Consider the following 14,199-nt stretch of genomic DNA (forward strand, 5'->3'; position numbering starts at 1 on the left):
CGGTTTCCTTCACGGAGGTGCACGGCGGTCGCGGCAGGCTCGGTTCCCCTCACGAAGGTAACTCCGGACTGGGCTCACTGCCGGATCCCCTCACAGAGGGGCCGGCCGGGGCTCGTTCCCGGCTCCCCTACGGAGGTGCACGGCGGTCACGGCAGGCTCGGTTCCCCTCACGGAGAAGCCAGTCCCCTCACGGCGGTGCAAGGCGCCCCAGTTCCCCTCACGGAGCGGCCGGTTCCCCTCACGGAGGTGCAAGGCGCCCCGGTTCCCCTCACGGCGGTGCAAAGTGCCCCGGTTCCCCTCACAGAGGGGCCGGTTCCCCTCATGGACGTGCAAGGCGCCCCAGTTCCCCTCACGGAGCGGCCGGTTCCCCTCACGGAGGTGCAAGGGCGCTCCGGTTCCCCTCACGGAGGTGCAAGACGCCCCTGTTCCCCTCACGGAGGGGCCGGTTCCCCTCACAGCAGTGCAAGGCGTTCCGGTTCCTCTCACGGAGGGGTCGGTTCCCCTCACGGAGATACAAGGCGCAACGATTCCCTGCACGGAGGGGTCCGGTTCCCCTCACGGAGTTGCAAGGCGGATACAAGGCGCAACGATTCCCTGCACGGAGGGGTCCGGTTCCCCTCAGGCGCTCCGGTTCCCCTCACGGCGGTGCAAGGGCGCACCGATTCCTCTCACGGAGGGGCCGGTTCCCCTCACGGAGATACAAGGCGCAACGATTCCCTGCACGGAGGGGTCCGGTTCCCCTCACGGAGTTGCAAGGCGCTCCGGTTCCCCTCACGGAGGGGCCGGTTCCCCTCACGGCGGTGCAAGGCGCCCCGGTTCCCCTCACGGAGGGGCCGGTTCCCCTCACGGAGATACAAGGCGCACCGATTCCCTGCACGGAGGGGTCCGGTTCCCCTCACGGAGATACAAGGCGCTCCGGTTCCCCTCACGGAGGGGCCGGTTCCCCTCACGGAGGTGCAAGGCGCTCCGGTTCCCCTCACGGCGGCGCAAGGCGCCCCGGTTCCCCTCACGGAGCGGCCGGGCGGGGCTCGAGCGCGGCTCCCGGCCGCGGCCGCGCCGTTGCGGCGGTGCCGGCAGGGGGCGCGGGCGCGGCCGTTCCGCCATGGCGGACTACGAGGCGGTGCAGCGCGGCCCGCTGCGGCTGAAGGGCAGCGGCGGGGCCCTGGGGGCCGGCAAGCGGTGAGTGGCGTCGGGGGAAACCGGGGGAGAACGGGGGGCGGCGAGGAGGGGCCGGGAGAACGGGGGGCGAGGAGGGGACACACAGCCCCGGGGCTGGGCGCTGACCGGGCGCGCTCCCCGCAGGAAGAAGAAGAAGGCGAAAGACAAGGCCCAGATCCTGGAGCAGATCGTGAGCAGCAAGAAGCAGGAGGAGGAGAAGAAGCGCGGGCTGGACAAGCGGACCCCGGCGCAGGTGGCCTACGAGAAGATGCAGGAGAAGCGGGTAAGGCTTTAAAAACCCCCGTCAGCCCTGGGGTGCTGAGGGGGCTGCGAGTGCCGGCAGTAACCGGCCCTTCTGTCTCCTACAGCAAATGGAGCGCATCCTGAAGAAAGCATCGAAAACCCACAAGCAGCGAGTGGAGGTGAGCAAAACCATCCCCAGCTCCTCAGGCCGGCGTGTTTATTGCTGGCTGAAGGAAGTGTTCCGCCTTGTCAGACACAAGCCGGGACGCAGCGGGGCTTGTGGTTCAACTCGGTGATGTCAGCACCCGTTTTCTTTCTCTTTCCCTCCCCCAGGACTTCAACAGGCACTTGGATACTCTGACTGAGCATTACGACATTCCCAAAGTCAGCTGGACTAAATGACCGGGCTGCTTTCCACGGCTCTGGAGCTGGAGTTGTGTTTTGTTTGTATCAAGCAGGGTTGCCATGTAAATCTGTCTTTTCTCCATATTGTCTAATACATCTTCTCAGCTTTTATGACTTTATACTGTCTTATTTTATAGACTTGTTTTATAAAACCAAACATGCAGCAATGTCTCCTCTGGGCTGAGGAGCTCTGGTTTATGTCGATGCAGAGGGCTGGTTTTTTTTAGTGTTTATAGTGAGATTAAGGCCAAAACTAATAGCTGCGAGTCAGATGGAAAACATTCCTTTATTTCTTTGGTTCTAAAAGTTCTCCCTCTTTGAGGTGAAGAATCTGACAGGCTCACATTTAAGTTTCTCTTGTAAGTTATGTGAATTGTATAATTACTTTCTATCAAGTTCTGTCAGAGGCCACGTTGCAAAATGTGACGTATGTAAAATTGTTTCACGAAAGGATATCCTTTGATCTTTGATCTTTGTGTACTTTCAAGCCTAATCCATGAAACAGAGAGCAGCCAACAGCTGTGAGTGATGTCCGAGTTTTGATAGCTGATGTGCTGGATTTCTGGGATCCCACCGAGCCTCCAGGCTTGTGCAGCTCTGAAATAAATCATCAGCGTGTCTCTGGAATGTGTAATTACTGGCTTGCTGTGCACTGGGACTGAAGCCGATTTTTGTGGAAAACAGTATTATTTCTGCCTTACCAACAATGTAATTTCTACCTTGAGCTCTCTCAGAGGGGTCTGCTGCAACTTGTAAATTCGGTGTTATTTATTAAAACGCTGCTTCCATCCCTTTTCTGGTGCTGAAACTCGCATGAAACGGGGAGCGCGGAGTGTGACTCTTCCCCCTCTGAGGGATGACACGTACCCCGGTGTTGGAGCTCCTAACGCGCCGCTCGCACCGGGGCACTGTCCTCAGCCCGCATGCGGCTCCGGTGCTCGGCGTGTGCCGGAGCCCCTCGGTCCGCGCGGGGCTGGAACAGCGCCACCGGGACTCCTTAACGTCACCTCCGTGTCCTTCCGCCGCGCCGCGCGTATCGCTGCGCGCGGCCGGCGCTGCGGCCCGCGGCGTCACTTCCCGCGGAAGCGGAAGCGGAAGGCGGGCGGGACGCGGCCCGGCCGGGGCGATGTCGGCCAGCGCCGTCTATGTGCTGGACCTCAAGGGGAAGGTGAGGCCTGGTTCCGCTGCTCTGGGCGGCTGCGGGCGCCGCGTTCCGCTTCCCGGGCTGCCAGCCCCGGGCGGGGACAGCGGAGCGGTGGCCTGTAGCCCCTCCGTGGTGGGGATGTTCGGTGAGGCGGCATCCCCGGGGTGATTCACCTCTGCCGGTGTTGTAGCCGCTTTGCCTCAGCGGAGCTGCGTGTTTTCCTCTCCGAAAATCGTTCTTAGAGCGCGAGAAGGAGTCGGGGAGGGTTAAATCTGGAAAATACTAATACGTGACTTCGCGATGAAATGTTGGTGCTCGCGTTCTGACCGGCAGAGTGTTTCGCGTTGTGAACGCAGGGAGGCCCGAGGGAAGCTGGGTGGTGTCAGAGGCGCCTTTCAGGCGTTTCTGTGGCTTGCATGGTAACGTCCTTATGAAAGAGAAAAAAGAAGGATTCGGTTGCTCTCCTCGTAGGTTCTGATCTGTCGGAATTACCGCGGCGATGTGGACATGTCCGAGGTGGAGCACTTCATGCCAATCCTCATGGAGAAGGAAGAAGAGGGGACACTTTCTCCTATCCTAGCACACGGAGGAGTTCGTTTCATGTGGATTAAACACAACAACCTGTACCGTATCCTTTGTGCTGCAGATGTGCCAAGGGCTGCTGCTTTGGCTTTTTTCATGTCAGAATGCAAGCTGGAGAATGGGTGAAGTGGTGTGAAGAGGCTGAGTTCAGTAAAGTTGATTGTATAAAATCAGGGGTTTGTGCTTTACATAGTGTCATGTGCACCAGCAGCATAAGGTCCAGAAAAGTGTTTTAATTTTACTCTAATTAATGACTTCCTGAATGTTTATTTTCATATCTCCTTAGATCAATTGTGCATTAATTAATTAACAGATCCAGCTGTTAAGTAGTTAATGCACAATTCTTCTAGACAATTCTGTTTGCCTAAAATTAGGCATTTTTTAAAATGCCCTTAGTAAACTTTTTTTTAAAATGCACATTCCTGAACATCCTCCATCAGTTGTTGCAACTTCTAAGAAAAATGCTTGTGTATCACTGGTGTTTTCATTTTTATATAAAGTAGTTCAGGTGAGTATATTTCAAAAGTAACCTTTGTGGGGTTTTTTCTGTCTAAACAGAACTACACAGAGCTTTCACATTTTTAAGAACTTCAATAGTAGCACTTTTACTTTATATTTGATTATTTTGTAGAGGTGTCTTCTTAACCACAAATAAGGGCACTGATGTTTTGTAGCTGTGTAGGCAGAGGATGGGGCACGGGGCTGGAAGTGCTTGCACAAGACCTGAGCCCCTGGAGGATGCTGTGACTTGGTGCTTGTGTTGTGGTGCCTCACACAGGTCATCCCTGCCTGCTGAGAAATGCTCCAGAATAAATATTTTTCATGGTAGTTTCTTCTGGGATTCTCTGTGTGTGTTTGGGTGGGTTTCCTGGGGCTGATGGGAGCAGGATGCTGTTTGGGAAGTGTGGGGTTGGAACTTTACCAGTTCGTTATTTTAGATGCAGGAATTCCTTCTGCATGTGCTGTGCTGCCTCAGCTAATGTCCTTCTTCTCCCTCCTCTTGTTGCATTTCAGGTTTTTTCTGAATATTTCAAGGAGTTGGAAGAAGAGAGCATTAGGGATAATTTTGTTATTATTTATGAGTTGTTAGACGAGCTTATGGATTTTGGTTATCCACAGACCACTGATAGTAAAATTTTACAAGAGTAAGTATCACTCAACAGTGACAAAGCCCTTGGGATGTTTTGAGCATTTTTCCATAGGCAAACAAATGTTTCGGTGTGTTCTAATTATCAAAAATATTAATTTTAATTTTTTTCCATGCCAATTCTCTGCTTGTGAAGGTACATCACTCAGGAAGGCCACAAACTTGAAACTGGAGCCCCACGCCCGCCTGCCACTGTTACAAATGCTGTCTCGTGGAGATCAGAAGGGATAAAATACAGGAAAAACGAGGTGTTCCTGGATGTCATAGAGTCAGTTAACCTTTTGGTGGGTACCTTGTGCCTCAGCTTTTGTGTCAGAATTGTAGAGGGAGTGTTAAAAATGGCTTTTTGTGTGAAAACCTGCAGTAGAAAGTCTGACTGTGGGTGGTGTGCTGTGACACCCAGAGCAATGTAATCATTAAGTTCCCACAAGGAAATCCAGTACAAATAATGCTTTAATTGCTGAGTTTTGGATATGTCCTTTGATCCTCTCTGTGCTGCTTCACGTCCCTGATTTAATTCACTCTGCTGGATTAATTCCTCATGAGAAACACTTCCAAGAAAACCCAGGGCATGGGGATGGGGTGGGAGTGTTTCTTGATGTCACATCAGAGATGTCTTACCTTCCTCTTCATCTTTGTTCAGGTCAGTGCCAACGGGAACGTGTTACGGAGTGAGATAGTTGGATCCATTAAAATGAGAGTTTTCCTCTCAGGAATGCCAGAGCTGCGCCTTGGGCTGAATGACAAAGTTCTCTTTGATAACACAGGCCGTGAGTGTTGCACTGCCATGATAATCATCACACATGCTGTCTGCAGTCTTGGGTTTTGGCTTGCCTGGGTGGCATGGTAATCACAGAATCAGGAAGGTTGGAAAAGCCCTCTGAACTCATGAGGTCCAACTGCTGAGCAGCACCACTAGCCCATGTCCCCAGGTGCCACATCCTCAGGCCTTTTGAACACTTCCAGGGGTGCTGACCCCACCAGTGCCAATGCATGGCCCTCCTTTCAGTCAAGAAATTTTCCTGAAATGTAACCTAAACCTCCAGTGGCTCAACTTGGGGCCATTTCCTCTTGTCCTGTCCTGTGTTGCCTGGGACCCCCACCTGGCTCCATCCTCCTGTCAGGGAGTTGTGGAGAGTGAGAAGGCTCCCCCATAACCTCCTTTTCTCCAGGCTCAGTCCCCTCAGCTGCTCCTTGTGCTCCAGCCCCTTCCCCAGCTCTGTTTCCTTCCCTGGACACTCTCCAGCCCCTCAGTGTTGTCCTTGTTGTGAGGGGCCCAAACTGATCACAGGATTTGAGGTGCCTCAGCAGTGCCCAGCACAGGGGGACAGTCACTGCCCTGATCCTGGAAATTTGGCTAAAAGGAAGGAGTGTCAGCAGGCAGCAGCTGTGCTGTGGTGAGCCTTGGGCCGTGGTTTGTGTGACCTGTGTGTTTTCTGCTAGGTGGGAAGAGCAAATCAGTAGAACTGGAAGATGTGAAGTTCCACCAGTGCGTTCGTCTCTCTCGCTTTGAGAACGACAGGACAATCTCCTTCATTCCACCTGATGGGGAGTTTGAGCTCATGTCATATCGTCTCAATACCCACGTGAGTCTGGCTCTTGGCCTTTTTAAAGAGAAAATGGTTTAGATTGTAGCCACAATAGCTTTTCTCTTAAAACATGGGCAGCACATGGGTTTTTGAGTCAGCTGCTAATGGCACAACTTGGTGCTCACTCCTTCTGGAGGAAGAAGGAAGTTCAGACTTCACTTAGCAATAAGTCTCTGTATTTTCAACTGCTGTTGAAACTGGTTTTGAAATACTGTGGTTTTAATCTAAGTGCATAATGTCAGTGTAACAGTTCGTTGTGCTTGTTAACAACAGTATTTATGTTACTTAGTTTTATTAGAGTGTGCCAGACATGATGATAAAGAAAAGTAAAAAAATTCGATCTAGAGAAGGTCTATAGCAAAGAAATAGTTCAGTCCCTGCCATGTAAAACTATCAAACATTTTCTGATGCAAGTGTTTGTTATTAGGGATTAATTTGAGACATACATTTTTAAGCTTGTAATTCTTGTACATTTGCTCATTGATATATCAGTGCTTCCTCATTTGTATAATTATTTATTAAATAACCACAATTCTGTTATTTTGGATACCCCAGGCTGCTTTTTCTCTGTCGTTCACACATTGAGTGTAGTTTTAAGAGAAAGCTACATGTTAGTGCCCCTGTCAGAGTGAAACTCAGGGCTGTGATGTGTGTTTTCACCACCAGGTCAAGCCCCTGATCTGGATTGAGTCTGTGATTGAGAAACATTCCCACAGCCGCATCGAGTACATGATCAAGGTCAGACATCCTTAAATAATTATGGCTAATTTTAGTCTTCTTTGGTTTGTTTTCAAAGCTTGAGGAGCAGTATATGCATTTTTGTACAAGTATTCAGGATTTCTGTGTGACTTGGATACCTTTGAGGACTTCATGTGTCAGTTATGACCTCAGTTCCAGTTCTGGTTCTCAGGACACAGGTTGGGGTGGAGGGGAGCTGTGTGTCTTACAGCTCTCTGAGCTCACCAGCATCCTGGAAGTACTTAGACCCTGCTTTTCTGCTTTATTGTTTTTCCTCTTCAGGCAAAGAGTCAATTTAAGCGTAGATCAACTGCCAACAATGTGGAGATTCACATCCCAGTTCCAAACGATGCAGACTCGCCAAAGTTTAAAACCACTGTTGGAAGTGTCAAATGGGTTCCAGAGAACAGTGAAATTGTCTGGTCCATTAAATCTTTTCCAGTAAGTGTTATTTTTTACTCTTACCACCAAAGAGTGTAATAATTACTTAAGACTAATATTTCATTCACATTTAGACTCTGCCTAAAGCAAATCCTGTTGGTATCAGACAAGCAGCAGTGGACTCTTCCTCTTTTTCCATGATGAAAGATTGGAGCTGCTAATAGATGTTGTTTATATTCATTTCACTTGGATATTTTTTCAGAACCCAGGCAGAGAGCAGATTTTTGAGTGATGTCTCTGGGTGGTGTAATCCTTGGCCTGGCTTTAGCACCAGCTGGTTGAGTTTTGTCAGGCTCTGCTTCTTGGGTGGTTCCATGAGCATGAGCCCTGCCCACTGCTGATGGTGTGATAGTGCAGCTGTGGCACTATTTAATGTGAATTTTTGAGTATGAGGCTGGAAGAAAATGAATTATGCCTCAGGCTGGATCTGCTTTTTTTTTTTTTTTAAAGGATTTTTAAAATAAAAATATATGTCACTTTGAAGCCCTGGAGAATAACTGGAATCAATAGTGGAGTTCAGCAGTTTGATGTTTAGAAAACTACTTGTATCATTGCAAGTTTTTTTGTTTGTTTGTTTGTTTGGTGGTTTTTTTTGTTTGTTTTGGGTGGGGGTTTTTTTGTGTTTTTTTTTTTTTGTTTTGTTGGGGGTTTTTTTGTTTGTTTGTTGGTTTGGTTTGGTTTGGTTTGGTTTTTTGGGGTTTTTTTGTGTTCCAAGAAAAAAAAAATTGTCCCTTTTGGATAGGGTGGAAAAGAATACCTGATGAGAGCTCACTTTGGACTTCCAAGTGTTGAAGCTGAAGACAAGGAAGGAAAACCTCCCATTAGTGTCAAGTTTGAGATTCCCTATTTCACCACTTCAGGAATCCAGGTCAGTGTTTGAAAGCAGAAATACTGATAAATTCACATGCTGGGCTCTAACACACGAGGTGTTTCTCATCCTGATGATTCCTCTTCAGTTTTATCCACAAGACAGATTTTTACCCCCAAAAGGTTCGGGTTTTTTGTTTTTCTTCTTTTCTAAACACAGGTTTACCAGCATGGGAGGCTTTATATCTTACAGATCTTTCTTTCCAGGTTCGTTACTTAAAGATAATTGAGAAGAGTGGCTACCAGGCCTTGCCCTGGGTCAGGTACATCACCCAGAATGGAGGTGAGAGGAATTTTGTTTCTCCAGAATACACCTACAAATTGAAGCTGCTCTTTTTGAGTATGGAGCTGTCTGCTTTAGATACACAGTCAATTAAACTACACTGGTTCTTTTCTAGTCCCCTTTTTGGTGTCTTCATGAAGGACCCAATGGGGTAGAGTGGTAATGCTGTTCAAGTATTTTCTAATTGAGCTGGAATTTGGTAAATTTAAAAACAAACATGTTATTAGCAGTATGCTCACACGTATCATTCTGCCAGCTCTAAAATGTATAAGACACTGTCTAGTACAAAATACTAGATTTTTAGCAACAAAAATGGTGGGGTTTGGTTTCATTGGGTTTTTTTTGTTGCTGTGGTGGTATTGTTCATGTAATTTTCGTTTTTTTGGGGTTTGTTTTTTTTTGTTTAATAAATTTGTTTTTCACTTATTTTTTGTTTCTGTTTTTCTAAGTAATTTTCTGGCATTTAAGCATGACTGCCTACAATTGCCTTGCTTCTCATGGCCATTCTAAGCAAAGATTTGAGTTTATTTTATAGAACTGTTGAATTCCAGACTGGTTTGGGTGGTCAGGGACCTTAAAGCTCATGTTGTTCCACCCTGCTATTGGACAGGGACATCTCCCACTGCCCCAGGGGCAGCCACAGCTGCTCTGGGCACCTGTGCCAGGGCCTCACCCCCTGCACAGCACAAATTTATTCCTCATCTCCCATCTAACCCTTCCCTCTTTCAGTTAAAGGCTATTCCCCCTCTCAGTGTTTTATTGATACTTTTGCATCTTCTTTTATTAATATATATTAATGCAAGAATGTATTTCTTCACTTTATCCCAACTTGCTGCTCTGCTTTACTCCTTTCAATGAGACAAATGACTGAAATTGGGTTTTTTGTTGGTTTTTTCCCCTTTGCAGACTACCAGCTCCGAACACAGTAAAACCTCACAGGCACCACAGGCCCCAAACCTTCAAGCCTACAATTCATTTGCAGAAGCTGCTGTGGTCCTGAGAGCTGTGAATGTTGTTGCCAAGGGTCTCGTTTCTGCAATCTTGAATTGACAGAAGAAAGATTGGAAATTTACTGATTTCAATAATGTGTTTGAGCTTTTGAACCATTAGTATTGATTGTGTGAATATTTATTTCATTCTTAGAACATGCTGATCTTGCTGCTAAATGCTAATTACATTAGGAGTAGCAGTTACATGGAGGAGCCAGGAATCCAGAATGAACCTTGGGAATGTCTTGTCGATGCCTTGTCCGTTACAGTCACAGAGTTTCTGATATTTGTATTTTAGGATCCCTAAAGACATTGGCAGCGTTATGCTACAAATTAGGGAGATGATTGTGCAATTAAATGACTGCTGAACACTTGGTTGTATTTAGCCCAAGGTATTTATTTTTTTTTTTCTGGGCATTTGGGTGCCTTAACTCATTCATAGCTCTGTTAACTTAAAAAAAAATTGCAGAATATGAGTTGAAATTATCTGAAGTCAGAAAATACCGTTAGCTTTTTTTGCATGGTTTCAAAGGAATTAATCTGAGAGAAGAGCTTCAAGCGAAAGGTTTGGAAACAAAAATAGGGGTTTGCTAAAGACTAAAGTTAGCTGAGAACAAGAGGTGACAGGAGTAAATGCTTGTGGGAGTTTCTGGAAGCAGGATTGCTGCCTCCAGTCAGTCAAAATGCAGATGAAAGAGTTCCAACCTTGTGACCCCAGGCCTGGAAACCCTCTGCCAACTGACCAGTATTTGCTTTTTCAAATTTCTGTTCATCAAACAAATTCCCAATTGTCACATGTAGGCACAAAGCTTTAGATGAGGTGTTAAAAGACCAGAACACTTGTAGAGGGAATGTGATTTGGTAGGAAGATTGGGTGTTATGATTCTTTTTCCAGATCACAGTAATGTACTCCAAGCTCTTCCTGGAAGTTACTGCATAAGAAGAGGCCGACAAAAATACAGTTGCCATCTTTCTTCCAGCTTGCCTTTTGTGTTAATTTAGGGCAAATACTTCCCCTTTTTTGCTATAGTTTGCTAGAATTGTTTAACTTCATTTGCCCTAAGGAGAGATGTTTTCTTTCTCAGTCTTGTCCGTTTGTAAACAGCTATTACTGTATCTTCCTGGCAGAATGAATAACAGTCTGCAATGTTATTCTTAAAGGTATTATTTTTTTTACATGCCATTTCATTTTTTTTCTCAGAAGCTACAATTGGCACGGGTGTACATAGTTATTTTGGGTTTTGGTGAGGTTTTTTTTTCAGGAAAATTGTGACGGTTATCAGTATTTTCTTTATACAACTTTTAGGACGTTTTAGCTTGAATTTAGTACTCCTGAGAGGTGCTAAACTTACACCATCAAAATCTAAATATCTATGTCTGCAGCTGTGATGTGATAATACACTGTGTGCAAAATTCTCCACTGGTGGGAGAGTCCAGGAGTGTCCACAAAGAGTGAGAAGGCATTTCAGTCACTGTCCTCACTGAATCCTTGTTGTACATAGCTACACCTGTGTGTACAGTTAGCCAAAACCAGCTCAGCTCCCCCCAGGCTGCAGCTGCTGTGACATCACAGAAGATAAGCCTCAGGAAATCCAGTGTCTGGTGGTGCTTGGCAGCAAGCACACACCCAGGTTTTGGCAGCCGTGGGTGTGGGCAGGTGTGTTCTGACTCTGCTTGTCACCCAAAAAGCTTGATGTTGAAACAGAATCATCTTGTTCAAGATTTCAGTTCCACTACTCATTTTCATTTGAACAATTAAGCTTATGACTGGACTAAAACTTTTTATATTAAAACTGTAACTGGTTGACAAATCACTTTCTGCTGACTTTATTTTTCCAAGTGTTTGCTCTAATTATGCCTGTAAAATGTGACTATCCATAGCTTTGTTTTCCTCTTGAAGTTTGGATCTTGTGGACCAGAACCATGTTTTCTCCTGTTTTGTTGCAGTTTAACTGTTTTGATGATGGGGCATCAGCCATGCTTGTCCAGAAGGTAATAAAGGGCAGAAAGTCCTCTTTGACTCACTTGTACTTTGCCTGACTTTTTTTCAGTTTGATCTACACCAGGTAGTAGCCTCTGATCTCCAAGTATGCTCAGCTCTTGTAATGTGAAGCCTGTGGAAGTGGAAGAGAACTTTATAAAAGCAGGGGAGCCCGATTCATTTACCAAATTCTGGAAAACAAATTCACTTTTCTATTCTCAGCAAAATCCACCCATGCACCATAAAATTGGTACTCAGAAAGCAAAATTCCCCCCTCTTTTTCATCCACTCATTACAATGTGAGTGCAGAGGCAAAGACACAAACAAGGGATGTTATTCCAGCTCTCGATCTACAAGGAGGGCAGGTTTGGGTGGGACACTGAGAAGAAACTTCCCTGGGAGAGGGGATCCCTGGATCCCTGGCAGTGCCCAAGGCCAGGCTGGACAGGGCTGGGAGCACCTGGGCCAGTGGGAGCTGTTCCACTCTGAGTGAGACTGGCTGCAATATCTCATCCAGCACAAGCTACTCTCTGATCCTGTGAGTAATTTTTTTCCCCACAAGTTTTGTTCTTAGACCAACTGCTAAATCTTTATCTCACTGAACTTCATTCTCTGCTTAATGTGATAAAATGTAAATATCTTGGTTTGCCACCGTGTTACAGGTAAGTGCCTAATACAAAAAAGACTTTTTTAAAAGACAATTTGCACGTTTGAAGTGTCTAATCTGCGTTTCCAGCTCACTGTTTGCCACCGTGTTACAGGTAAGTGCCTAATACAAAAAAGACTTTTTTAAAAGACAATTTGCACGTTTGAAGTGTCTAATCTGCGTTTCCAGCTCACTGTGGCTTCATAGTTGTGTTGGCAGCTGCCTGGACATCCTCGCAGCATCATCCCCGGTGCAGGCTTCGTTACGCACCATTTAATTGCCCCTTGATTAGATAATTGTCTCTGCAGGAGCATCAGCGGCGCTCCCTGCCCCAGCAGTTCGCTTTCCTGCGTGTGTGCAGCTGTGCCAGCAGATGGCATTGCCAGCCCGTGCGGACAGTGTGCCCGACCTCCTGATTTCGGGAGGCACAGCTATTTGAGTGACTTTTACTGCATTAAACACCACCCAAAACATGGCATTAAATTAGGGTTTTTTTAGCCTTATGCAGCGTGATGGTTTTGGAGTTGAGCAATGTCACAGTTTAGCTGGATAGTTTTAATATTCTTATTTCTTGCCTTTTCTCTCATGTGGCTGATGCTGGTGCTCCTGCAAGGTGCAGGTGCTGAGGGAAGGGATGGCCCGGTGCAGCACCACGGGAGCAGCTACTCGGGGCTGTACACTGGGGCTGGGCATTGCCAGGTCACAAATTAAACTTTGGCTGGTGGTCTGAAAGTTCCTGTGTGATAGAACAAAAACAAACAAACAACAACAACAAAAAACAAACAAACAAACAAAAAAGCCCCAAACAAACAAAAAAAACCCCACAACAACAACAACAAAAAAAAACCCAACAACCCAACAACTACAAAAAAAAGAGGACCTTTTCACCCCCACACACTTGATTAGCTCTAGGGAAAACTGGTTTTGTCTCGATAAATTAAGCCAGAACCTACTTCCCAATCAAGTAAAATGACTGCCTTAGAAAACCTTCACTCCACCTTGGTCTTCCATGTGCAGAGTCATTTGTTATGTGTTTTTAAGGTTTTCCTGCTCTTCCTTCTCCCTTGGCAACTTTTTCTGCTGGAATACTCTTTGGACTGTTTATATCTGCTTCCCAATTCTAATCTGAGCTGGTTTTGTCTATAAAACATCCCTACACGTAAAGAGAGATCATCAGCCTTTATCTGGAGTGGATTTGCCTCTGGTTAGGAGATTGCACCTGTTTATTTCTGATTTTATTCTGTGAAAATAAAAAGGCTAAACCTTGGCACTTCTGTCTTTCTCTTGTGCCAAAGGCAGTGTTGCAATATGTTCAGTGCTTTTTTTTCCCCTCTGTGGTTGACACCCACTGCTGTTTGTCACTTCAGCAGCCCTGACATGGTCGATGGCCTTGCAGAAAGCAAAGTTAAGGGGCAATATGAATAATCTTAATTGCCGCGGTAATTAACTATACAACGATGTTATTTACGCTACAGGAGAAGTCAAACTGTAAACAAACAATTGTAAAATTTTTTTTCCAGGGGATTTTGTGCAGTACACTGTGTTCTCTAAGTCATGCCTTCCCTACACACAGATAAAATTGTTTCTCCTGAACTTACAGCACGTTGTCTTGACTCAGCATTTGTTAAAGCACAGTTCCACCTCTATGCAGGAGATTCCCTTGTGTAGCTGTTGCACTTTAGGGAATTAATGAAAACTTTGGGAGCTCCAGCACAGGAAGGACACAGACCTGTTGGAACAAGTCCAGAGGAGCCACCAGGATGATCAGAGGGATGAAGCAGCTCTGCTGTGAGGAAAGGCTGGGAGAATCCCAATTCCGAAACTTTGGGGTGACCTAACTGTGACCTTCCAGCAGGAAAGATGGAAAGAGACAATTCACAAGAGCCTGGAGTGACAGGAGAAGGGGAATGGCACCACCCTGACAGAGATGGGGTTTAGATTGGGTATGAGGAAAGAAAATTGGTTTTGAGGGTGCAGCATTGCATC

At 46.6% G+C, this 14,199-nt stretch overlaps 2 protein-coding genes and 1 long non-coding RNA gene across 3 annotated transcripts; 2 read left to right on the plus strand and 1 right to left on the minus strand.

The window, feature by feature from the left end:
• Positions 1-1,033: 1,033 nt before the first annotated feature.
• Positions 1,034-2,598, plus strand: FAM32A (family with sequence similarity 32 member A). The gene is made up of 4 exons (XM_039695454.1): positions 1,034-1,179; positions 1,303-1,441; positions 1,527-1,580; positions 1,735-2,598. Exons 1-4 carry the CDS (start codon positions 1,103-1,105, stop codon positions 1,801-1,803), a joined length of 339 nt encoding a protein of 112 aa, XP_039551388.1. The 5' UTR covers positions 1,034-1,102; the 3' UTR covers positions 1,804-2,598.
• A 40-nt stretch (positions 2,599-2,638) lies between these two features.
• AP1M1 (adaptor related protein complex 1 subunit mu 1) lies at positions 2,639-11,606 on the plus strand. Its single transcript, XM_039734081.1, has 12 exons — positions 2,639-2,974; positions 3,422-3,578; positions 3,973-4,040; positions 4,547-4,677; positions 4,816-4,963; positions 5,323-5,449; positions 6,123-6,265; positions 6,935-7,006; positions 7,289-7,447; positions 8,190-8,315; positions 8,522-8,597; positions 9,504-11,606. The coding sequence occupies exons 1-12, from the start codon at positions 2,663-2,665 to the stop codon at positions 9,524-9,526; spliced, it is 1,542 nt and encodes a 513-aa protein (XP_039590015.1). The 5' UTR covers positions 2,639-2,662; the 3' UTR covers positions 9,527-11,606.
• On the minus strand, positions 10,837-13,679 carry LOC120495714. The gene is made up of 2 exons (XR_005626122.1): positions 13,167-13,679; positions 10,837-12,949 (listed from the first exon to the last, which is right to left on the minus strand). It is a non-coding gene; the product is annotated as an uncharacterized LOC120495714 (long non-coding RNA).
• Positions 13,680-14,199: the final 520 nt, after the last annotated feature.

The sequence above is a fragment of the Passer montanus genome, unplaced genomic scaffold (genome assembly GCF_014805655.1).
Source record: "Passer montanus isolate IOZ18808 unplaced genomic scaffold, ASM1480565v1 scaffold112, whole genome shotgun sequence".
Taxonomy (NCBI): Eukaryota; Metazoa; Chordata; class Aves; order Passeriformes; family Passeridae; genus Passer; species Passer montanus.